Source organism: Apteryx mantelli, unplaced genomic scaffold (genome assembly GCF_036417845.1).
Source record: "Apteryx mantelli isolate bAptMan1 unplaced genomic scaffold, bAptMan1.hap1 HAP1_SCAFFOLD_20, whole genome shotgun sequence".
In the NCBI taxonomy this organism is placed as follows: Eukaryota; Metazoa; Chordata; class Aves; order Apterygiformes; family Apterygidae; genus Apteryx; species Apteryx mantelli.
The window spans coordinates 14279586-14303726 of NW_027118553.1; the positions used below are offsets into that span (position 1 = coordinate 14279586).

At 53.9% G+C, this 24141-nt stretch overlaps 1 protein-coding gene across 1 annotated transcript in view; it reads right to left on the bottom strand.

The window, feature by feature from the left end:
• Positions 1 to 4080: 4080 nt before the first annotated feature.
• LOC136996041 (olfactory receptor 14A16-like) overlaps positions 4081 to 24141 on the bottom strand; it is a gene marked incomplete at its 3' end in the record, with an annotated part of 49365 nt that continues 29304 nt past the window's right edge. The window contains exon 3 of the mRNA XM_067317038.1: positions 4081 to 4566. Within this exon, the coding sequence (XP_067173139.1) occupies positions 4081 to 4566 (486 nt within the window). The remainder of the gene's footprint in view (positions 4567 to 24141) is intronic.

Sequence of the window (24141 nt, forward strand, 5' to 3'; positions counted from 1 at the left end):
AGGATCTGGGGAATTTCACAGAAGAACTGCTCCACGACATTGCCTTTGCAGAGTGGTATTGAAAATGTGTTAGCAGTGCGCATCACAGCATTGAGAAAACCACTGGCCCAGTGAGCTGCTGCCATTTTGACACAAGCTCTGCTGACCATGATGGTTCCATGGGCTTGTGTGTGCCCAGTTGACAAAAGTCCTCCCCAGCTGCATCTTCTTCTGCCATGGGTGAGGCTTTGCTAACACAGATGCTGCCAAAGGACTCGGAGGCCAGGGAGGCCTGGCAGTAGGCAATACCAGTAAAAGACAAGGTAAAAGAGGCAATGAGCTCCTCAGCCTTTCCCCTGTCTTTGTCACTACGTCCCCTGCCCCACTGAGCAGGGAGACAACACTTTCCTTGGCTGCCTGCCTTGTGCTTCCCATGTACTTACAGAAGCCCTTCTGGTTGCCCTCCCCATCTCTTGCTAGCTCCACCTCCAGCTCCTGCTGAGCTTTGGCTTGCCTAACTCCATCCCTTCCACCACATGCAATGGCTGTGTCTTCTTCCTGGGTAGCCCATTGCCATTCCAGCCCTCTGTCCACTTCTTTCTGCCTTTTCAAGTCCTAAATCTCAAAGTCCCTGCTCATCCACGACAGCCCCAGGCCAGGCCCTGATGGACTTTCCTGCAGACTAAACTGTTCCTGTGCTTTAAGGACATTGTCCCTGATGATCCAAGAGGGCTGCATGGCTCCTCTGCCCTCCAGCACAGTCACCTGTGGGATCCTGACAAGCAGATTCTGAACAAGACGAAATCCTCTCTCCTGCAGTCCAGGGTGGTGATTCTCTTATTACTCTTACCTCTCCACCATCACAAGGTCACTGCAGTGACAGACAACCTCCACATTCACATCCCCATCCAGCCTGAGCTTCAGGCAAGAAAGAAAGGGCAGGATGGCACCATCTACTTAGATGCACCGCCACAAAGATAGAGAACTCACCCTGCAGAAAAGCCTGCATTTCTCCCCTCACCACTGAGAGGATCCAGGCAATGGACTTGTATGTGGTTAAAGGTGGATGCAAAGAACTTCAGGGGTAATGTAGATATGCCTGAGGCAGTGCCTCCCAGGCTGCGCTTACAGTCAACAAGGAAGGAGGAGGAGATGTTCACCTGCCTTCTTTTAAATGGTCCAGAAAGTGCAAGTGACTCCTGTCCCAGAGACATTTGCCCTGTGCTTGAAATGGGGCCTGAGATCATAGACTTTTAGGATAATTCAGGCTGAAGGGACCATGGGAGGCCTGTAGTGCAACCTGCTGCTCACAGCAGGGTCAGATGGAGGGTGAGAAACCAAAAAAATGCCCCTTCCAAAGGACTTCTGGGGTGATAGAGCAGGATAAGGCAGTAGAGGATTGACAGCATAGTATAAGTCCTATGGACAAACGGCTTTCCTTTCTCCCCTTCTCCTGAGAATTAAATCCTCAGCTCTCCAGAGGGAACAAGCTGGGTCGGTAACTTTGCCACTAACATGGAGGCGGAGAAGTTCGTGAGTCCCTTACAGAGAGAGGCTGGTCCAAAGGCCACCACCCCAATGGCACCAGACCCCCCCCAGGCATGCCTGCCTTCTTGCTGGGCACACTCTGCTCCAGGCAGGAGGTGTGCGGGGAACAGAGTGGGGTCTGCAGCCTGCAGCCCTGGCCACCCAGCAGGTGTGGTGGGACCCTACTCCTCTAGATGACACTGGGCTCTTCTGCATTTCCCCAGTGGGAAGCCTGCATCCCCTCTGGCTGGGAATACAGCCCAACAGATAGGGCCAACATGGGAAACATGATTTCTGTTCTGGGGAGTGAAGAGAGAGGGGAGGGCAGAGGGGGATCTGCTCATGCCCTGGGCAGTGATTCCCTCCCTGCAGCCAGTACAGCCCTGCTGATGCCCTGTAACCTGTGAGTCCAGGAGATGGGACTCTGATCTGCTCTGGCTCCAAAGATTTCTCAGCCCTTCAGACCCAGGAGGCAAAGCACCATTCTGGGGACACCTCAGCAGTCGAAGGGCCTGAATGCCTGGTGTGTTCCTGAGAACTCTTCTGCAGTCTCCCAGCACTGGTTTGACTCCTGTTGCCCATGGAGCAGAGACTCCTTTGTAGGATGAACTCACTCACTGTGTGACTCTGAGGTCAGGCTTGACCAGGGAGTACAAATGCCAGCAAGGCCTCAACCCCACAACAGTGTCCCCTGCCCAGGACTCCACTTTCCAGCCCCTTCCTCCTAGAGGATTTGGCTTGGAAGGGACCACCAGAGATCTGCAGGACCACGATCAGCTCTGGGCAGGGCTAACTTTACAGTCAGATCAGGTTGGTAAGTGCTTTCTCCTGGATAGTTTTTTTAGAATCTCCTGGCCCCTGCCCCAGTGCTACCATGGTTGTTTCTTTATTTTTTCCTTAAACTCATTTGAAATTTGCTTTGCTGCATCTTCTCCTTGTTGTGTCTTGTCCTTTCCTCCCCTTGGCCCCCAGCCACACCATCCCAACTACTTTGACCGAGGACAATCACAGCCTCACCTCCAAGCACAGCCTTGCTGGGATCTCCTGGACCACTCAGGCAAGCTGTGGTGGCCAGCTCCAAGCAGAGATGTGTGCTCAAGGTCCCTACATGGTCTCAGAGGAGAGCGTATGGAGACATAACATGGCAAAGGGCAGAGTCTGTGGGCCAACATCAGGGCAGAGCTGGATTCAGCAGGCGTGAGAAGAGGAGACCTCCAGCAGCTCCTCTGCATACTTGGGCAAGGATTGATGCACCTGGCGGTGCTCCTGAGAGAGGACTGTGACACAGGAGAGGGGCACTGTGAGCTGCAGTGCAGGGCACCAACCCTCTGTCCTGGGTCTGGGAGGCCTGGCAGGCGATGCCGGTGGCTGCAGCCCCCGTGAGACCCCCAGCCCCGCTAGCAGCAGTGAGTCCCCTCCACAGCCGTTGTGAGCTTCTGGAGTGTCGTGGCTCACATCTGCGCCCCATCCCTGCGCTGGCCCAGCCCTGCTGCCCTGCACGTGGCCTCACAACCCCATTGTACAGGCACCACACAGGGCAGGAGGCATTCAGGAGTGGGGAAACACTCCCCTAGCATGGTCACCATGACAGTCGTTGGTGCCCCGTCTCCCAAATGCCCTCCTCCCTGGCAGCCTCCCACCAGTGCCCAGCCCCTGCCCAACAGGGTCCCTGTGCCCCTGGGTTTAGCAGAAGGCCATGCTCTGGGGTCTGCTGGGGTCTGGGCCCAAAGAGAGGCCAGGCAGGGCTGCACATTCCCCCCATACAGCTGCTGAGCCCAGCAGGCAGATGGAGCTGGTCACATTCCAAGATCACCCCTCACCAGCACCATGGGGAATGGCCAGTGCTGGAAATGGCTGGTATGAGGAGCTGGGTGTGGGAGGAGTTTCCTGGGGCAGCTTCTCCTCTCTGTTCATGCAACAACAAGCTGGGCTGGATCTTTGTTCTGACAGACCCTGTATGAGGCCCCGCATGGAAGGAGAACGGTCTACAGGCCCAGTAGATAGTCCCAGGACCTCCTCTGCATGCTCCCTGCCGGCCTTGCAGAGGACCCAGGAGAGGGCTCATACTCCCAGGGCTCACAGCTGGATGCCCAGTCCTCCAGCTGGGCCTTGTTTGGGGGTGACATTTGGGGTAAGGACCAGTATGCAGGGTGTGGGAGCAATTGTCTCAAGGACATGTGCTGGGGACAGGACCTCAGGCCAGGAGCTTTGGAGGAATAGTCCAGCCTTCAGGCACTGCACCAGGAAGAACCGACTTTATTACAGAGATACTGTGAGGGAGTCAGCTCTGACCCAGTGTTAGATACAATTTTATATGGGCACCTGGTGAGAACGAGCAGTCCCAGGAAAAGTGGAATGTATCCAGGCAATTCTGTAGCAACATGGTAACAAATGACAATAACAACAGTAATAATAGTAATAATGAAAATAAAGAGAACAAACAACACTCAGTCCTGGTACGGGACACAGCGGGAGTCATTTGTGGAGAGCAAAGGCAATTTTACCACTGCTGAAAAATGTCCATGAAATCACTTTCCTCAGGGCATCTTTGAGCTCCTTGTTCCTCATGCTGTAGATGAGGGGGTTCACTGCTGGAGGCACCACTGAGTACAGAACAGTCACCACCAGATTCAGAGCTGAGGAGGAGAGGGAAGGGGGCTTCAGGTAGGCAAACATGCCAGTGCTGACAAACAGGGAGACCACAGCCAGGTGAGGCAGGCACATGGAAAAGGCTTTGTGTCGTCCCTGCTCAGAGGGGATCCTCAGCACAGCAGTGAAGATCTGCACGTAGGACAGCACAATGAAAACAAAACACCCAAAGTCTAAACAGGCAGTAACCACAAGAAGCCCAACTTCCCTGAGGTAGGAGTCTGCGCAGGAGAGCTTGAGGATCTGGGGAATTTCACAGAAGAACTGGTCCACCGTGTTGCCTTGGCAGAGTGGTAGTGAAAATGTGTTAGCAGTGTGTAGCACAGCATTGAGAAAACCACTGCCCCAGGCAGCTGCTGCCATTTTGATACAAGCTCTGCTGCCCATGATGGTCCCGTAGTGCAGGGGTCTGCAGATGGCAACATAGCGGTCATAGGCCATGACTGTGAGAAGACAGTACTCTCCTGTAAACAAGAAGAAAACCAGGAAGACCTGGGCAGCACATCCTGAGTAGGACATGGCCCTGGTGTCCCACAGGGAATTGGCCATGGATTTGGGGACAGTGATGGAGATGGATCCAAGGTCCAGAACAGAGAGGTTGAGGAGGAAGAAGTACATGGGGGTGTGGAGGTGGTGGTCGCAGGCTATGGCTGTGATGATGAGGCCGTTGCCGAGGAGGGCAGCCAGGTAGATGCCCAGGAAGAGTGAGAAGTGCAAGAGCTGCAGCTCCCGTGTGCTTGCAAATGCCAGGAGGAGGAACTCGTTGAGGGAGCTGCTGTTGGACATTTTGCTATCTCTGGGAATCGGGGACTGTGCAAAGAAGAAAAGACATTGAGAAGTTAGGAGAGACTTTTCAAGTAAAAATGCCCCAAATGTTCCAGTTCTCATACAACCCCCCACACTGCCTCTCTCTTTACTGAGAGGATCTTCGTGCAGCTCCCTTGCTTGAACTCCTATTTGCTCTGCCGGAGTGTGCTGTGAGGAGCAGGGACCTCTGCCCATGGGCTCCAGAGGAGTCAGTCTGACTGTAAAGCATTGGGCACAGGGGAATGGGGGTGACTAGCTCGGACAGTCACAGTTCCTCTCAGGTGAAATCCACTCGCCTTGTGAAAGGGCTTTTCAGCATCTTCACTCCCAATTCTAAAGAATGCAGTTTGAGGAACAGAGTTTCAGTGATTTTTTTAATTTTCTTTGAGGTACCCCTGTCACCCCTGGGGAGTGAACCTCAAGGGCAGCAATTCTCAGCATTTCTACTGTAAATCCTGAGAAAAATGGATTCACAGTCCCTTGTTGCAGAGTGAGGACAGCTTGTCTGACTATTAGTCTCATTCCCAGCTGTCCTGTCCTTGCATCTCTTTGAGCTGGAGTATGATCTCATTCATATGTTGCCCTAAAAAGAAACAAGCCCCTGCTGAGAGCAGACGAGTTCAGTTTCAAAGTGCAGATCTCTAAATTTCTCACCCTTTCTCAGGGCACCAGAAGGAGGTCTCCACACTCCCCTTCCAGTCAAGGACACACAGGGCTCTTTTCAGATGCCCATATACAGCCTCCCACCACCAGCTCCATACTCTCAGCATCTCTGCACCTTCTTCATTTGTCTCTCAGATATCGCAGAGGTGCTATGAGACAGCAGTGCCTTTCTGGAGGGCAGCTCGCAGCCTGGCAGGACACCACAGGGAAACAGTCAAAGGACTTTTAGGACTGAAGATGGGCTCTCCTTAAGGCAGAGTCAGCTCATTTTGAACCCCACAAACAGCATTTCCTGCAGCTGCACAGCTTAGAAGGGGGCTGTGGAAATCTCATTCCCAAGCAGACCCCTCTGTTCCACAACTTGCAGTGTCGGTGTCTGAACTGCAGCTGAAAACCCACCAAAACAAGGGAGCCCGAGAGAACAGGGGCATCATGGAGAGGAGGGGAAACAAGGAGCAACACCATGATCCTGCTGCCAAGGGAGGCAAGGAGAGAGAGGCAGATGGGCGCTCAGGAAAGCCCTCACCTTACCCAGATGGGCATGCCGCCTTGCCCGGCAGAGAAGGCAGCTCATGCCCTGGACTCCATGGCTGTCAGGGCAGAGGCTCTGCTGAGTGGGAGGGGAGACACAGTGGGCTTGCTCAGAGGAAGGTGCCTGCATTGCAGGGACTGACCATGACTTGCCCAAATCCATCATCCCATGATTTTTCTGTTAGCAATTCCCTCTCCTTCCCTGCCCAGTTTTCCTACCTGGAGCTGTCCCTGCTGCCTGCAGCTTTCTCTGTCCCAAAATCATTTCCCTGTCGGTGCTCACAGACCCTTTCCCACCCTCCGTGTGCTCACTTCTGTCCTACAGAAACCTTCCGGGACTGAGACCTGGGCAGGGGCATATCTGTGCTTGCAGGTCCTAAGGAGCAGGTCACATAAACCCTGAGCAAGCCATGAAGGTGATGCTGGTGTTGCTGTAGGTGGAGGTGGGGTTGAATGGGTTTGCTGAGCTTTCTCACAGACCTATTGAGCTCTGAGAGTGAAGGTTTGTGAGTCCCAGTCCCTTGACAAACCAGCAAACTCTTTCCTTTTTCCTCCCTGCCCAAATTAGGAAACTGAAAGCCCTGCAAGGAAAACTCCTTCCCTTTCAAGTACCCTTTTTTTCACCTTCCTCTGTGCTGCAAGGACACGGCTCTGAATCACAGCCCTGGGCAGACCTGTGTGCACGTCCCAGCTTCACAGCCCTGCAGCTGTCCTTGGGAGAAGGTAGCAGCATGCCCTGTCCCTGTGACGGTGTGGCAGGGAATCCCTGCTCTGAAGCATCTCCTCCTCCTCCACACTGGAGAGGCTGGGAGAACGATCCATAGAAAACTTATGAGTGATGGGATGGAATAGGTTGAGAAGAGCCCTCCAGGAACCTCAGTAGCATTGCCCCACAGCCAGAGACTTACCGTGTTCAGGGCTGTGAAGATTTCTTCCACAATGAACTGTCAGACATCCTCCCACTCCACACTGCCTTGCACTTCTCTCTGCTTTCTCTCATCTCACGTCAGCAGAAGCAGGCAGTGCCCAGAGCCCTGCTGCTCTTGGCAGAGGAGCTGCTCCTGGACAAAGGCAGTGCTGTCAGGTTGCCATGACCTCCTACCATCCCAGGAGCCTGGCCCTGCTCAGCAATAGTGGCCTAGCTGAAGGCATGAATTTCTCTGTCCCTTGTGCTGCCTCCTCCTGGGAGACATTCACTGGGGTAAACCAAAATAATCACCTTTGGTCCCTCTCTAAACAATGCAGAGACCAGTTACAGCACTGTCACTTGTTTCATCAGAGGATGGTTATCTACGAGAGGTGGAAAAGTCCCACCCTGGAAAGCCATATTCCCATGTCTTAACTAGGCAGGACACCTAGAAGAGGACAAGAAGGAAGCTCATTTTCCCATGGTTCAGGTGTTGATTCAGATGGGTCAATTTGGGCATCTCGTGCCCGTTCAGAAGCCCCTGGGATGCAGTGGGATGCAGATCCCTCCCATGAACTCCACAAACACACAGGAGGTGGGATTCCCCTTGCCAAAACTGAAGTGAGCACAACATAGGTGTCTGGACGCGAACACCTTGTCTAAACTCAAATTATAATCACTGGAGATGGAAGATGTGGAGCCGGTTGCTCACACGCAAACACCTGGTGACAGTTGAAGAGACAGAGGTGGTCCCAGGCATGTGCCAGTGTCTTCTTGCTCTGATGGAGCGACTGTGAGACCCACATCCTTCTGAAGCATCAGGTGGGGGCCAAGTGGGATATTTCCTTGGCTAGCTGAAAGGACACTAGATGCCCACTACAACTAGAGCCCCACTCACTAGGAAGCTGAGACAGATGAAGGTCCCGATGTTACAAATAGCTGTTGTAATTCAGTGCAGACACTTGATGCAATGACATAAAAATAGAAACTGCTGCTGGCCTATCTGGGACTCAGGCAGAAGTGACCTCACGATCTACACTGAAGCCATAAAGGCGATTCTGGCCTATCAGCAGCAGAGACAGAGGTGACTTTACATGAACATACAGCAACGGAGAGCCTGCTGATGACACATAATTAGAAGAGAAGAAAGTGACCTCACAGTCAGCATCAGAGCCATGTCCCCACTTTTGGCCTATCAGGTACCCAGGCAGCAGCGACCTCACAATGAACATACCAGCCATGTGCCTGTCTCTGGCCTATCACCACCAGAGACTCTGGTGGCATCACAAGAACCTACATGAGCCAAGAGCCTCCTGTTGGCCTGTCAGCTCCAGGGAAATAAGTGACCTCACAACCGGAATCGAAGCCATGTGCCTGCTGCTGGCCTATCAGCACTCAGGCAGAAGTGACCTGACAAGCACAAACCCCAGCCATGGCCCTGCTCCTGGTCATGTTCTCACACAGAAGTGACCCTGCCATTGGCTCCCAGGAACGTGGGGAAGATTGTTCTCTGGGACTGGCTTGCTTCTGCAGTGGCTTCCCAGGAGCTGGCAGAGGGCCTAGGAGGTAGCAGTGCCCTGGCCACAGGCACACCTCAGCACCTTCACCTCATGAGCCATGGGACCTGTCCCTCCTCCACCCAGTCCTCTCAGTGACCAGCTGCTCTCCTACAGCCTGACAAGAGCCTGAGGTCTCCCTGCCCATCCTGAGGGCATGCTCCTGATGGACTCCCATAAGCACTGCTGCCTGCTTGTCCCAAGTGCCTGGCCTACGAACTGCAGGGGGTTATCACAGCCCCGGCAGTGCAGGGCCATGAGGATCTCACCAAGCTTCTTCTTCCAGCACTTCCTCAAGCAACATGCTTTGGAGGAACAGCAATGGCCAGGTCCCATCTGTGCCCATCCAGTTGGCTGCAGGGAGCACCCTGGGGACTTGGTTTAGTTCAATACAAAGAAATTCTGGGTGTAGTGGCAGGGCTGGCAGTCACTGGTGCCTTCCCCACCACTCCAGGAGCTGAGAGTGCTCCCCGGGGCTGAGGAGCTAAAAAGGAAGTTTTAGGTGCCCAGAGAAAGCTAGGGAAATACTGCAGGTCTCATTCAGGGTAGAGGTTATGGGATCTGCTTCTGAGGGTGTTCCAATGGTGGCTGTGATGTGACTCAGGTCCTTTGTGAGCCTCATACTGGAGGCATCTCATAGTCTTCAGCCACCCTGGACTTGAAGGTCCCAGGCTGAAATCTTTGCCTGAGTGCCCAACAACTCCCTCTTGGATGGACAGGGTCTCCCAAATCATGCTGCCCTCCATCCCATGAAGGGATGTCAGGAAAAAACCCTCCTTCCACCAGGTACTGCTGGTCATGGAAGAAACGGCCTTGCCAGAGAGGGGGTAAATCCACCTGTCTTTGGAGATGTTTACTGGTGGGACTCCTGGCCTGAATTCTCCCTCTTTTGATTCATTTCTGCTTTCTTTCTCCACCTCTCCCACACACATTTATCCTACTCTGTGAGATGTGTCATGAGCCCATGGCATGAGCAGAGGAGGCCGTATGAAGCCCTGTGGCTCAGGGCTTGGGATCCTTGGCACCTCAGGAGGGTCACTGTCACTTGGTTTATCCAGGCCTTTGCTGTGAGGTCTCGTACACACATTTCCTTTCTCAGGGGGCTCCCCAGGCTGCCCAGATTATCAGCGTGGCATTGCCCTGGACTCAGCTCTATCTCCACAGTCCTGATCTATTATGCAAGGAGAAAAATAGAGTTCAGGGTAGACTGAGGTGGGACCAGAGGAAGTATCACTGAAGAGCAGAGAAAGCATCAGTCTATAATCACCCTCAGGACATTCAGTCCCAATCTTTTCTCTTTCAGACCATATGCAGGCTTCATCCTGCAGCTACTGAAGCCAATGAAAAGCCAATGTCCCCCACATTGGTGTCCTTGAGCATGAGCCCTAATGCTTTAATTAAAAATTTGGACTAGCAAAAACATGTTCTACCCCTGCATAATCATATTCTTGGCCATGCTATTAGAGGTAGAGTAAATCAGAAGTCCACCTGGAGCTCTCCCTTGTGACCAAGTCTGGGCACATCTGGCTCCAGCCACTTGGCCACTGGCAGAAATGCCATTTTTGGGGGGGTGTTTTAAAATGTCTGCAGTACCTAGGTTAATCTTTCCACTGTCTCCAACGTGGGTAGTCTGCCAGTTCTGACTTTTCTTTATTTTGCTCCTTTTCGGTCGAGGCTGCCAGGATATTTCCAGTGTCCCACTGCACTTGCCCTGGTGCCTGCACTCTTGCTAATACAAGCCAGGGTAACGGTGGCCATCTTTGCTACAAGAGCACCTTGCCGACTTCTTGTCAACTTGATATCCACCATGACCCCCAGGTCCTTCCCCAGATCTTCTTTCTTGTCCTTTTTGAAGATGGATGTCATGTTTGAGGAGGAGCTGGGGAGGGCCAGGCAGTGGCTGCGGGGCTGTGCCAGGTCCTGCTGCATCGCTGGTCACAGCAGCGTGGGGAGAGGGGATGGAAGATGGGGCAGCACAGGGGGTGGTGGCAGGTTAGCAGGGCAGGGAATGGTGGGGACTTCAGCGAGGGGCTGTGGCTGGTATTCACACAGGGCAGCGGCTGTTGCGTTCATCCCACATGTAATAGTCCCGCACTGACCCCAGGCAGAAACAGGCCATTTCCATGGTGCCTGTGGCACCCTCCCAGCAGGACGGGGACATAGGAGGAGGGCACTCTGCCTGTCCTGAGGTGCTCAGGGCCAGCTCCACAAGGCTGGTCCCCATTTTGCCTGAGGGACCTCTTGGTCCTCGGCCTCTGCTCTGGCCTGGCTGGAGCAGGGACAAGAGCTCATGGGGCAGGGCTGGGAGAGCTCTCCTGGGAGTTTCTCTTTTGCAGTGGAGCGGTGAGGAGCATCGCGGCTTCCATCTGTGCCCTGTCCCTGCGCCTGCACACATCCCCATGGTCCCGCTGTGCAGGCATCACACAGGGCAGGGTGCATTCAGGGATGGGGAAATGACCCCCTGGCATGGTCCTCATGACATCCCTTGATGCCCCGTACACCCACAGCCCTCCTGCTTTCCCAGCCTCCCCAAGCACCCAGCCCGAGCCCTTCCCTAGCTGTGTCCCACATGGGGGTTAGCACACAGCCATCCCCTGGGTTGTGCCGGGGTCTGGACCGGGAATGATGCCCAGCAGCGCTGGCCGTTCTCCTCAATACAGGCACTGAGCCCAGCAGGAAGGAGCTGGACATGCAGCAAAATGCAGAAACCTGGGGTGCGCAGCCAGGGCTGGAAACGGTTGATGTGGGAGGTTGGTCTGTGACGAATGCCCGGGGGCACCTCCGTGGTTGGTCCCTGCAAGCAAGGGCACAGAGAAGCCTCCTCTCTTCTGCACCTGGCATGTCTTGGTTCCCCTCCACGAGACCTGGCTCTGCACCACAAACCCCCAGTGTGTGTCCTCACCCTGCCCGTTCACACAGCTGAGCTGACGTTGGCGCTTTCCTCTCCTAGGCCCTTTCCAGACCAGACCCTCCCTGCCTCTCCCCACCTCCCCTGCCTTCTCCCCGGCTCACCCAGCAGAGCAGCCCAGGATGGTGGTGGTCCCGCAGCAGTGACCACCGCAGGGGGCTGCAGAGCTCTGGGCACTCACTCCACAGCCACAGCCCCCCGGTGGGCACAGCAGTTCTGGGGGGGGACAGGGGTGTGTGTGTCAGCCATCCCATCGGCCTCCAAGCTGGAACTGGCCCCAGTGGCACAAGGACACAGAGCACAATGGCACTCTGTGTCCCTTGTTCTGCTGTCCAGGAGATTCCCTACCTCCAGGCTGCCTGCAGACCCCCAGTGCCAGCCCCTCTCTCCAGGACAGCACAAGAGTCCCTGTCCTGGGGCTCCTCCAGCAGCTCCTGCTGCCCCAGGCACACAGCAGCCTGCCCTTACTTGACATGCAGAGAAACAGATTTCTCTTTCTCATTTACTCCTCCTTGCCAGCACACACTTGCTCCTTTCCTCTTCTCTAGGTGCAGCCTTGCTCCCCCAAGGGCCTTTCCCCAGGTGGGTGCATCAATGTTGGCCTGCCTGGCCATTCCTGGACCCTCCTCCATCCTCCCCATAGGGCCCCAAGCTGGCAGTGCTGCTCTGCAGAGCGAGTGGCTGTGGGGCAATGGGGTTTGGGGTGACTCCGCACTGGCCGTGGTGGTCAGGGTGGGAAGAAGACCCATCCAGACAGGCATCATTGCACCTGGCAAACCCTACCAAGGGGTCTGTGGCCATGGATGATGCTCTGAGCAATCACAGGGCCTTTCAAATGCCTCAGGCTGTGTTCAAATGTGTCCCTGGATCCAGCTCATGGTTTTTCATTGAAGGTGACATGAACAACTCTCTGAGTTCCCTTCCCTGTGCCTGCAGGGTCCATACTGCCTCCCACGGCATTGCAGAGCTCTCACTAGCCTGGACATTCATTGCTTTTGACCTTTACCTTTGGGTGACTCCACTCCATTCTTTGAAGCTCCATTCACTGTCCACCCCTAAGCACATGGTGCCCTTGGAGATGCCCCGTGCTCTCCTGGGGGCTCCATACTCCCTTTGAGAAGGACAGGCATCAGTCTCCAGCCCTGTCATCTGGGAGATACCGCTTGACCGTTCACCACCTCCAGGAGCACTGGGCACCCACCCACCCTCATTCCCTAACACATCACCTAGGAGCTCATGGCCTTGAGCCCATGCAGAGTGCTGGAAAAGCAACAGGGTTTTTCAGGGTGTAAAGTCCTTGAGCATACTTTTGACTCCAGCTTTGGAAGGAGAGCCCAACCTTCAAGCACTGCACTGAGGAAATCCCCTTTTATTAGAGTGAAGCCAGGTCTCACACAGTGACAGACACATTTACAGCAGGCATCTCAGTCAGACAGACTGGGTTCATGCCTCTGGAGAAGTGGGATTCAAATACTTCTGTACAAACATGATTATCACAGACAGAATGCCCAAAGCATAGGAATTGTTTTGAGAGAAATTAGAAACCAGCTGTGAAGAGGGATGGGCAGCTTATTTCTGCTGAATTAGTACCAGCTGAATCAGTTTCTTCAGTGCATCTTTGAGCTCCTTGTTCCTCATGCTGTAGATGAGAGGGTTCACTGCTGGAGGCACCACCGCACACAGAACAGCCGGGACTAGATCCAGAGCTGGGAAGGAGATGCAGGGGGGTTTCAGGTAGGCAAAGACGACAGTGCTGAGAAATAGGGAGACCACAGCCAGGTGAGGCAGGCACATGGAAAAGGCTTTGTGCTGGCCCTGCTCAGAGGGGATCCTCAGCACAGCAGTGAAGATCTCCACGTAGGACAGCACAGTGAAAACAAAACACCCAAAGTCTGAACAGCACTAACCACAAGAAGCCCAGCTTCCCTGAGGTAGGAGTCTGAGCAGGAAAGCTTGAGGATCTCAGGAACCTCACAGAAGAACCGGTCCACTGTGTTGCCTTGGCAGAGTGGAATTGAAAATGTGTTCCCAGTGTGTAGCACAGCATTGAGAAAACCACTGGCCGAGGCAGCTGCTGCCATCTTAGCACAAGCTCTGTTGCCCATGAGGGTCCCATAGTGCAGGGGCTTGCAGATGGCAACGTAGCAGTCATAGGACATGACAGTGAGGAGATAATACTCTCCTGTAAACAAGAAGACAACCAGAAAAACCTGTGCAGCACATCCTGAGTAGGAAATGGCCCTAGTGTCCCACAGGGAATTGGCCATGGATTTGGGGACAATGGTGGAGATGGTGCCAAGGTCGAGGAGGGAGAGGTTGAGGAGGAAGAAGTACATGGGGGTGTGGAGGCGGTGGTCACAGGCTACAGCTGTGATGATGAGGCCATTGCCCAGGAGGGCAGCCAGGTAGATGCCCAGGAAGAGCGAGAAGTGCAAGAGCTGCAGCTCCCGTGTGTCTGCAAATGCCAGGAGGAGGAACTCGTTGAGGGAGCTGCTGTTGGACATTTTGCTATCTCCAGGCATGGGGGACTGTGCAAAGAAGAAAAGACATTGAGAAGTTAGGAGAGACATTTCAAGCAAAAAAGCCGCCAAATCATCCAGTTCCCCTACAACCGCCCACATTGCCTCACTCTTTATGGAGAGGATCTTTGTGCAGCTCCCTTGCTTGAGCTCCAGTTTGTGCTCGCTGAGTGTGCTGTGAGGAGCAGGGAGCTCTGCCCACGAGTTCCAGAGGAGTCAGTCCTTCTGTAAAGCAGTGGGCACAGGGGAATGGGGATGACTAGCTCTGACATTCACAGGTTCTGTCAGGTGAAATCCATTCAGCATGTGGAAGGGCTTTTCAGCTGTTTGTGGTTGTGAGGTCACTTGCGGCTCAGTGCCTGATAGGCCAGTGCTAGGCCAGTCACAGAATTACAGAATCACAGAATCACTGAGGTTTGAAGGGACCTCTGGAGATCATCTAGTCCAACCCCCCTGCTCAAGCAGGGTCACCTGGAGCATATTGCACAGGATTGCATCCAGGTGGGTTTTGAATATTTCCAGAGAAGGAGACTCCACAACCTCTCTGGGCAACCTGTTCCAGTGCTCTGTCACCCTCACAGTGAAAAAGTATTTCCTCATGTTCAGATGGAATTGTCTGTGTTTCAGTTTGTGCCCGTTGCCTCGCGTCCTGTCACTGGGCACCACTGAAAAGAGTCTGGTCCCGTCCTCTTGACACCCTCCCTTCAGATACTTGTACACGTTGATAAGATCTCCTCTCAGCCTTCTCTTCTCCAGGCTGAACAGGCCCAGGTCTCTCAGCCTTTCCTCATAAGAGAGATGCTCCAGTCCCCTCATCATCTTTGTAGCCCTCCGCTGGACTTGCTCCAGTAGTGCCACATCCCTCTTGGACTGGGGAGCCCAGAACTGGACACAGCACTCCAGATGTGGCCTCACCAGGGCTGAGTAGAGGGGGACAATCACCTCCCTCGACCTGCTGGCAACACTCTTCCTGATGCACCCCAGGATACCATTGGCCTTCTTGGCCACAAGGGCACATTGCTGCCTCATGCTTAACTTGGTGTCCACCAGCACTCCCAGGTCCTTCTCCGCAGAGCTGCTTTCCAGCAGGTCAACCCCCAACCTGTACTGCTGCATGGGGTTATTCCTCCCCAGGTGCAGGACCCTGCACTTCCCTTTGTTGAACTTCAGGAGGTTCCTCTCTGCCCACCTCTCCAGCCTGGCCAGGTCTCTCTGAATGGCAGCACAGCCCTCTGGAGTATCAGCCACTCCTCCCAGTTTTGTATCGTCAGCAAACTTGCTGAGGGTGCACTCTGTCCCTTCATCCAGGTCATTGATGAAGAAGTTGAACAAGACTGGACCCAGGACTGACCCCTGGGGGACACCGCTAGCTACAGGCCTCCAACTAGACTCTGTGCCACTGATCACAACTCTCTGAGCTCTGCCATTCAGCCAGTTCTCAATCCACCTCACTGTCCACTCATCTAACCCACACTTCCTGAGCTTGTCTATGAGGATGCTATGGGAGACAGTGTCAAAAGCCTTGCTGAAGTCTAGGTAGACAACATCCACTGCTCTCCCCTCATCTACCCAGGCAGTCATTCCATCATAGAAGGCTATCAGATTGGTTAGGCATGATTTCCCCTTGGTGAAGCCATGCTGACTACTCCTGATCACCTTCTTTTCCTCCACATGCGTGGAGATGGCTTCCAGGATGAGCTGCTCCATCACCTTTGCAGGGATGCAGGTGAGGCTGACTGGCCTGTAGTTCCGTGGTTCCCTTTTTGAAGACTGGGGTGACATTGGCTTTCTTCCAGTCCTCAGGCACCTCTCCTGTCCTCCATGACCTTTCAAAGATGATGGAGAGTGGCTTAGCAATAATGTCCGCCAGCTCCCTCAGCACTCGTGGGTGCATCCCATCAGGGCCCATGGATTTGTGGGTGTCAAGTTTGCTTAAATGGTCTCTAACCCACTCCTCCTCCACCAAGGGAAAGTCTTCCTTCCTCCAGCCTTTCTCTCTTGCCTCCAGGATCTGGGGTTCCTGAGGGCTGGCCTGAGCAGTAAAGACTGAAGCAAAGAAGGCATTCAGTAACTCTGCCTTCTCTGCATCCTTCGTCACCAGGGCACCCACCCCATTCAGCAAAGGGCCCACATTTTCCCTAGTCTTCCTCTTGCTGCTGATGTATTTGAAGAAGCCCTTCTTGCTGTCCTTGACATCTCTAGCCAGATTTAATTCCAAATGGGCCTTAGCCTTCCTCGTCGCATCCCTGCATACTCTGACAACGTTCCTATATTCCTCCCAAGTGGCCTGTCCCCCTTTCCACTTTCTGTATACTTCCTTCTTCTGGTTGAGTTTTGCCAGGAGCTCCTTGCTCATCCATGCAGGTCTCCTGCCTCCTTTGCTTGACTTCCTACTCATAGGGATGCACCGCTCTTGAGCCTGGAGGAAGTGATGTTTGAATATTAACCAGCTCTCCTGAACACCCCTTCCTTCTAGGGCCCTCACCCATGGGATTCCTCCAAGTAGGTCCCTGAAGAGGCCAAAGTTTGCTCTCCTGAAGTCCAGGGTTGCGATCCTACTTGGTGCCCTGCTGCCTCCTCGCAGGATCCTGAACTCCACCATCTCATGGTCACTGCAGCCAAGGCAGCCCCCGACCTTCACATCTTCAACCAGTCCTTCTTTGTTTGTTAGTACGAGGTCCAGCAGCACACCTCTCCTTGTTGGCTCCTCCACCACCTGTGTCAAGAAGTTGTCACCAATGCTCTGCAGGAACCTCCAGGACTGTTTGTGCCTAGCTGTGTTGTCTTTCCAGCAGATATCAGGGTGGTTGAAGTCCCCCATGAGAACCAGGGCCTGTGATTGTGAGGCTACTTCCAGCTGTCTGTAGAAGGCCTCATCGACTTCCTCATCCTGATCAGGTGGCCTGTAGTAAACACCCACAACAGTGTCACCCATGCTAGCCTGCCCTTTCATCCTTACCCATAAGCTCTCGACTCGCTCTTCATCCACCCCTAGGCACAGCTCAATACAATCCAGTTGCTCTCTCACATAAAGAGCAACTCCACCACCTCGCTTTCCTGGCCTGTCTTTCCTAAAAAGCACGTAGCCATCCATGACAGCACTCCAGTCATGCGAGCTATCCCACCATGTCTCTGTAATGGCAATGAGATCATGGCCCTGCGACCGCACACACATCTCTAGTTCTTCCTGTTTGTTCCCCAAGCTGCGTGCATTGGTGTACAGGCATTTCAGGGAGGTGATCGAGCATGCAGGTTTCCCAGGAGGGATACAAGAGGATCCTCCATAGCCACATCCCATGCGCACTTCCCTGGTTGTATTCACCTGCTGGAGGTGTCCTGACTTGAGCAGTCTTTTGCCAACTACCCTGTCACTATAACTCTCCCCTTCCCCCATCTTTCCTAGTTTAAAGCCCTCCTTACCAGGTTGGCCAACCTGTTGGCAAAGACCCGCATGCCCCGCCTCGTGAGGTGGATCCCATCTCTCGCCATCAGTTGTCGATCTTCAAACAGGGTCCCATGGTCGTAGAAACCAAAACCCTGTTGCCAACACCAGCGGCGCAGCCAGTCGTTAACCTGGAAAGTCCGTCTCCTCCTCCTCTCATCCATCCCCGTCACTGGCAGGATTGAGGAGAAGATGACCTGGGCTCCCAGACCCTTGACCACCATCCCCAGAGCTCTGAAATCCTGCTTGCTGGTCTCCAGTTTGCCCTTGGTGTCATTGGCGCCCACATGGAAGAGCAGCAGTGGGTAATAGTCTGAAGCATGGATGAGCCTTGGCAGTCTTTCCATGACATCTCTCACACGAGCCCCCGGCAGGCCACAAACCTCTCTAGACAAGAGGTCAGGTCGACAGATAGATGCCTCCGTCCCCTGCAGCAGGGAGTCCCCCACAACAATCACCCGCCGCTTCTTCTGGGTGTTCCGGCAGGGCACAGGGTCTGTTGTCCCAGGTACTTCCCTTGCAGCCATGCCCAGCTCCTCCTCATCCTGGAGGGCACTAAACCTGTTCTTCAGCTGCAAGTCTTCGGGAGGAGTAGGAGCCTTTCTCTTCCCACAAGCAGTGACCAGATTCCAGCCACCTTCTACAGTGTTATGATGTACCGTTTCACATGGCACAGAGCCCTCTGGCAACTCCACTGCTGCAGGGGGTTGGGACTCCTGGAGCTGCACAGTCTCCGAGAATACCCTGTCTATCTCTTGCTCTGCTTCTCGGATGCTGCGCAGCCTACTGACTTCCTCCCGTAACTCCCTTACCTGATGACACAACTCGTCAACAGCAGCACACCTCCTGCAGGAGAGCTGGCTGCCAGCCCAGGCCTCCCGGAGAGGCCCAAGCACTCCCTGCAGCCTGAGACCTGTAGGGCTGCATCTACTGTCAGAGGGTCAGTCTGGGTCCAAGCCTCTGACACAGCAACTCCAACAGCTGCTGGGGAACGCGCTGTGCGGCGTGTCACGACCATACTTGAGGAAACCTACACCACAGGGAACAGAAGCAAAGGTCCCTTCACGCAAACTGCTGCGCAAACTGCTGCATCTGTTCGCTGCGCTCTAGGCCTGGCTCTTATATAGGCCTCTCCCTAGCACTGACTCACAGGGTGCTTGACCGCCCAATCAAGGGCCACTGGGATCAAAGGCCCCAACCCCCTCTGGTCAGGGGCAACCCAGAGAGCTCGTTAGCAGCAGCCACTCCTAGCTGGAGCTTTTCCCACGAGCTTTTCCCAGGAGAAGTCAAGGCCTCCTGCAGTTGTCCTTGCCTAGCTTCCCCTTTCCTGTTCACAGCAATCACCTGCTAGGTCCTCGGGGGTCCTCAGAAAGCCCACAACTTCCAACAAGATCCTAAAGTTCTAGTCAGAGCCCAACCACTGCTGCGCAAACTGCTGCGTCTGTTCGCTGCCTCTGTTAGCTGCGCTCAGTCCATCAGGAGCTCTCGTCACCCTGTAGGAGAGCAGCTGGTCACTCAGAGGACTGGGGAGAGGAGTGACATGTCCCATGGCTCCTGAGGTGAAGGTGCTGACGGGTGCCTGGGGCCAGGGCACTGCTACCTCCTAGGCCCTCTGCCAGCTCCTGGGAAGCCACTGCAGGAGCAAGAAAATCCTGGAGAACAACCTTCCCCATGTTCCTGGGAGTGAATCACAGGGTCACTTGTGTGTGAGAAAATGACTGCCCAGCAGCGGGCACATGACTCAGATGTGGGCTTGTAAGGTCAGTGCCACTTCAGTACCTGATAGACAAGAACCAGGCACATGGCTTCAATTCTGACTGTGAGGTCACTTCTGCCTCAGTACCTGATGGGCCATCAGCAGGCTCTTGGCTGGGGTAGGTTCCTGTGAAGTCACCTCTGCCTGTGCTGCTGTTGGGCCAGAAGCAGGTTAATGGCTTCACTGTTGTCTGTGAGGTCACTGATGCCTGAAGAAATGACAGGCCACCAGCAGGCACAGGGTCAGCAAAGTGGCTGTGATGTCATTCCAATGTGAGAAGCTTATAGACCAACAGCAGGAACATGGCTGTGAAATGTACTGTGAGGCCACTTCTGCCTGAGCACCTGATAGGCAAGTAGCAGGAAGGTGCTTGGGACGTTGACTGTGAAGTCACTGCTGCTTCAGTACCTGATCTGCCAGAAGTGGGACATGGTTCTGATGCTGAGAGTGAGCTCACGTCCTTCTCTATAGATTGTGTGCCATCAGCAGGCCCTTGCTTGCTGTCGGTTCATGTGAAGTCATCTCTGTCTGCTGCTGGTAGGCCAGAAGCAGATTTATGGCTTGAGTGTAGGCTGTGAGGTCACTTCTGCCTGAGTCCCAGACAGGCCAGCAGCAGGAAGGGCATCAGCAAAGCAGCTGTGAGGTCACTTCAGCCTGAGCAGCTGAGCAGCAGCAACAGGGCTGTGAAATGGCTGGTGAGGCCACTTCTGCCTCTGGAGATGACAGGCCAGAAAGGCGCTGGCCTTGCAGGGCTGTTCCCTGCTGGGCTGGGGCTCTCCAGGGAGGCCTGAGCAGCCCCCAGGCTGCGCTGGGCAGGGGGGCTTGTGCCAGGCTCCCACTGCCATGGATCCAGCAGAGTGCCTGGAGTGCGTGGAATAGACTCATCACCGAGTTCATGCCAGCAGAGATTTGGTTGGCTTCTTCAGGACTTTTTGGACACTGAAAGGAGGAGACTGCTGTTGCATTTAGAAAGAAACACTTATCAGCTGGAAGAAATGAACCGCATGCAGCACAGATCTATGAAACCACAGTTCCTGCCATTGTGTGGGGAGTCTGTTGTTCTACATAAGTTCTCGGTCATGAAATATATATATATAACCAATACACACACATATATACACACATATATGTGGATATAAGTATATACATAAAACAGATATATTTCTCCTTCACAACCTCTCCTTTCTTCTGCTTCCTTATTGCCCTGGAGCTCAGTCCTGAGTTCCCAGTGTAGCCAAGCCGATCTCCCAAGATGTCTGCTAGTTCTAGTGAGTACCACTATGGACTATTTTTGTGCTTGCTGGGTGCTGTCCTCAAAGACCTGCTGGCTTTCCTGAGCTGCTGGACCCTTCAGAACTGCCTCCCATGGGATCCCCCACCAGCCCTCTCAACAGGCCCAAGTCTGCCCCTCTGAAGTCCAGCGTCTGTGCTCCTCTACTATCCTTCCTCACTCCACTCAGGATCTGGAACTCTACTTTTTCTTCATCACTGCAGGCAAGGCAGACACTGACTGTACCATCCCTGATCAGTTCCTCCCTGTTTGAAATTTTCAGAGACAAAGAAGCATCACAAATCGTGCATTTGTGCTGAGAAGCTGTCCCTGATGCCCTCCAGAAACCTCCTGGCCTGCTTGCACTCTGCTGTTTGGCCTTCCAGTTCATGTCAGGGGGATTAAAGTCCCCCCGATAAGAACCAGGGTCTGTGATCCACAGAATTTCTCACATTGCTTAAAGGAGACTGTGTCCACCTCCTCACCCTGATTGGGTGGTCTGTAACTCCCTTTGCAATGTCACCCTTGTCACCCACAAGCTCTTACCCAAAGCCTTGCCTTAATGTGTGAAGAGCTCCACACGTCTGAGCTGTCCCTTCACACAAAGGGCATCCCCTTTCCTCATCTTCCCCATTGGTCTCTCCTGAAGAGTTTGTATCCTACCATCAGGGCTCTCCTATCGTGCAAGTGATCCCACCACATCTCAGTACTCTACCAATGTTTCCGTCAGATTGGTCATGGTGAAACCTGTTACTGGGGGCCAAGGACACTGTGTGTGCGATGGCCCCACTTCAGAGCAGAACCATGCTGGTATATAAAGCAGGTGGCAATGTCATGGTGGAAGGAGGTTCCCACTAAGAGAGCAAAGCCTGCAGTGCCCAAGGCCAGGGAGAAAGAGAGCTGGGCTGTGCAGGAATGGCAGGAAAGAGGTTTGCAGCCTGAGTTGACTCTGCAGCACCTTGGGGCCTGTGACAGAAGTGAACCAATATCCAGGCAGGATAAGGTGCCACTGAAGAAGTCCCTGGCCTGGACAGCCTGCGATCCAGTGACCCTGTGGACCTTATTAGCACAGTCCCTGTTTATGTCATCTGGGGGCGAAAAGAGGGTCAGGGAGAAGAGAACTAGAAGGTTTCAAGAGCGCAGGGACATGAGTGGATACCTTGGTGTGATGTGCCTCCCATTAATGCAGCACACTTAGATGTGGGCAGTACAGACTGTGCCCGAAGGCAGAGGCAGGATTCATTTGTTTGGGCACAGGGAGGAAACGCAAGATGCCCTGGGGCACTTGCCCAGCACCACTCAAAAAGGACATGGTTGTCCTATAGGTGCCATACTGTATGTGCTAGAAACATGCAGTTGTGCTGGACACCCCAGACATCTGACATGGCCCTGCCAGCCTTTTTTTATATCACTACATGTAGTGTCTGCACTGGATTACATTAGGATTTTGCACTGTAGGGATCTGCTTGTGTCACAGCTTCATAGTGAGTGGTGCTCTAGCAGTATTAGGCATCTGGGGTCATTTGAGATGGCCAAGGAAATTCCCCACCTGGCCCCCACCTCATGCTCCAGAAGGATGTGGGTCTCACAGTCGCTCCATCAGAGCAAGTAGACACTGGCACATGCTTGGACCACCTCTGTCTCCTCAACTGTCACCAGGTGTTTGTGTTTGAGCAACTGACTCCCACCCTCCATCTCAGGTGATTATAATGTGAGCTTAGACAGGGATCTCACACGCAGACATCTATTTTGTGTACACTTTGGCTTGGGCAAGGAGAATCCCACCTCCTGCTTTTTTTTTGTAGAGTTCGTGGGAGAGAGCTGAATCCCACCCATCCTTGGGGCTTCTAAATGGGCATGTGATGCCAAGATTGACTCATCTGAATCAAAACCTGAACCATGGGTAATTGATCTCCCTTCTTGTCCTTGAGTAGCTTCCTGCCTAGTTAGGAGTGAGACATTTCCACCTCTTGCAGATAACCATCCTGTGATGAGACAAATTGTAATGCTGGAATCAGTTTCCCTTCAGTGTTGAGGAAGAGACCAATGGTGATTATTTTAGTCTACTTCAGGGAACATTTCCCAGGAGGAGGGAGCACAAGGGACAGAGGAAGTCAGGACTTCAGCTAGGCCCCTGCTCCTGGGCAGGGCTAGGCTCCTGCAATGGAAGGAGCTGATGGCAACCTGACAGCATTGCTGAGAGACAGCTGTGTCCAGAGGCAGCTCCTCTGCAAAGAGCAGCAGGGCTGCAGGCACTGCCTGCTGCTGCTGACATGAGATGAGACAAGGCAGCGAGAAGTAAAAGCAGTGTGGAGTGGGAGGACAGAGGAGAGCTCATTGTGGGAGGAATCTTCACAGCTCTTGACACGGTAAGTCTCTGGCTGCAGGGCAATGCTACTGAGGTTCCTGGAGGGATCTTCTAAACCCATCCCATCCTATGACTGACAGATTCAGTCATGAATTCAGTGACCTCTGGTCTGTGAGAATCTTCATCAAACCCCTTCAACCCCACCTCAGCCTACAAACAGCACCAGCAGCACCTTGACTGCTTTATAAGAGTTTTCCTGACCTGCTCCTTAGGACCTGTGAGAACAGAGATGCCTGTGCCCAGTGCCCTGTCCTGGGTGTTTTCTGTGGGGCAGAATGGAGCCCACAGAGGGTGGGAGAGGGTCTGTGAGCAGCGGCAAGGAAAAGATGTTGGGACAGAGTAAGAGCTGTCAGCAGGGACAGCTCCAGGCAGCAGAGATGGGCAGGGAATGAGAGGGAGCTGCGAACAGAATCGTCCTGGGAGAATGGATCTGAGCAAGTCTTACTCTGTCCCTCCAATGCAGACAGCTTCTTCCGAGCAAGCCCCCCATGTCTCCTCTCTGTCCCAGCAGAGCCTCTGCCCTGACAGCCATGGAGTCCAGGGGCTGAGAGCAACTTCCCTGTGTTGTCACCGTCTGTGAGGCAGCATGCCCATGTGGGTGAGGTGAGGGTTTCCTGAGTGCCCATCTGCCCCTCTCTCCTTGCCTCCCTTGGCAGCAGGATCATGGTGTTGCTCCTTGTTTCCCCTCCTCTCCATGCTGCTCCTTTTCTTCTCTCGGGCTCCCTGGGGTTCAGGGTTTTCAGCTGCAGTTCAGACACCTGCCCTGTGAGTTGTGCATGAGAGGGGTCTGCTTGGGTATGAGGCGTCTGCAGCCCCCTTCTAGCCCATGCGGTTCCAGGAGATGCAGTCTGTGGTGTTGGGAATTGAGCTGACTCTCCCTTAAGGAGAGACCATCTTCAGTCTGTAACGTCCTTTGACCATTTCCCTGTCATGTGCTGCCAGACTTTGAGCTGCCCTCCAGAAGGGCACTGCTGCCTCATAGCATCTCTGTGACGTCCAGGAGACCCGTGAAGAATCTGCAGAGATGCTGAGAGTGTGGAAATGGTGTTGGGAAACTGCATATTGCAGCTGAAAATGCCCAGTGTGTCCTTGGCTAGAAGGGGAGTGTGGAGACCTCCCTCTGGTGCCCTGAGAAAGGGAGAGATGGTTGGAGAGCTGTGGTTTTGAAACTGGACTTGTCTGCTCTCAGCAGGGGCTAATTTCTTTTTAGGGCAACATATGAGAGTGATCATCCCCCAGCTCCAAGAGGTGTGAGCAAA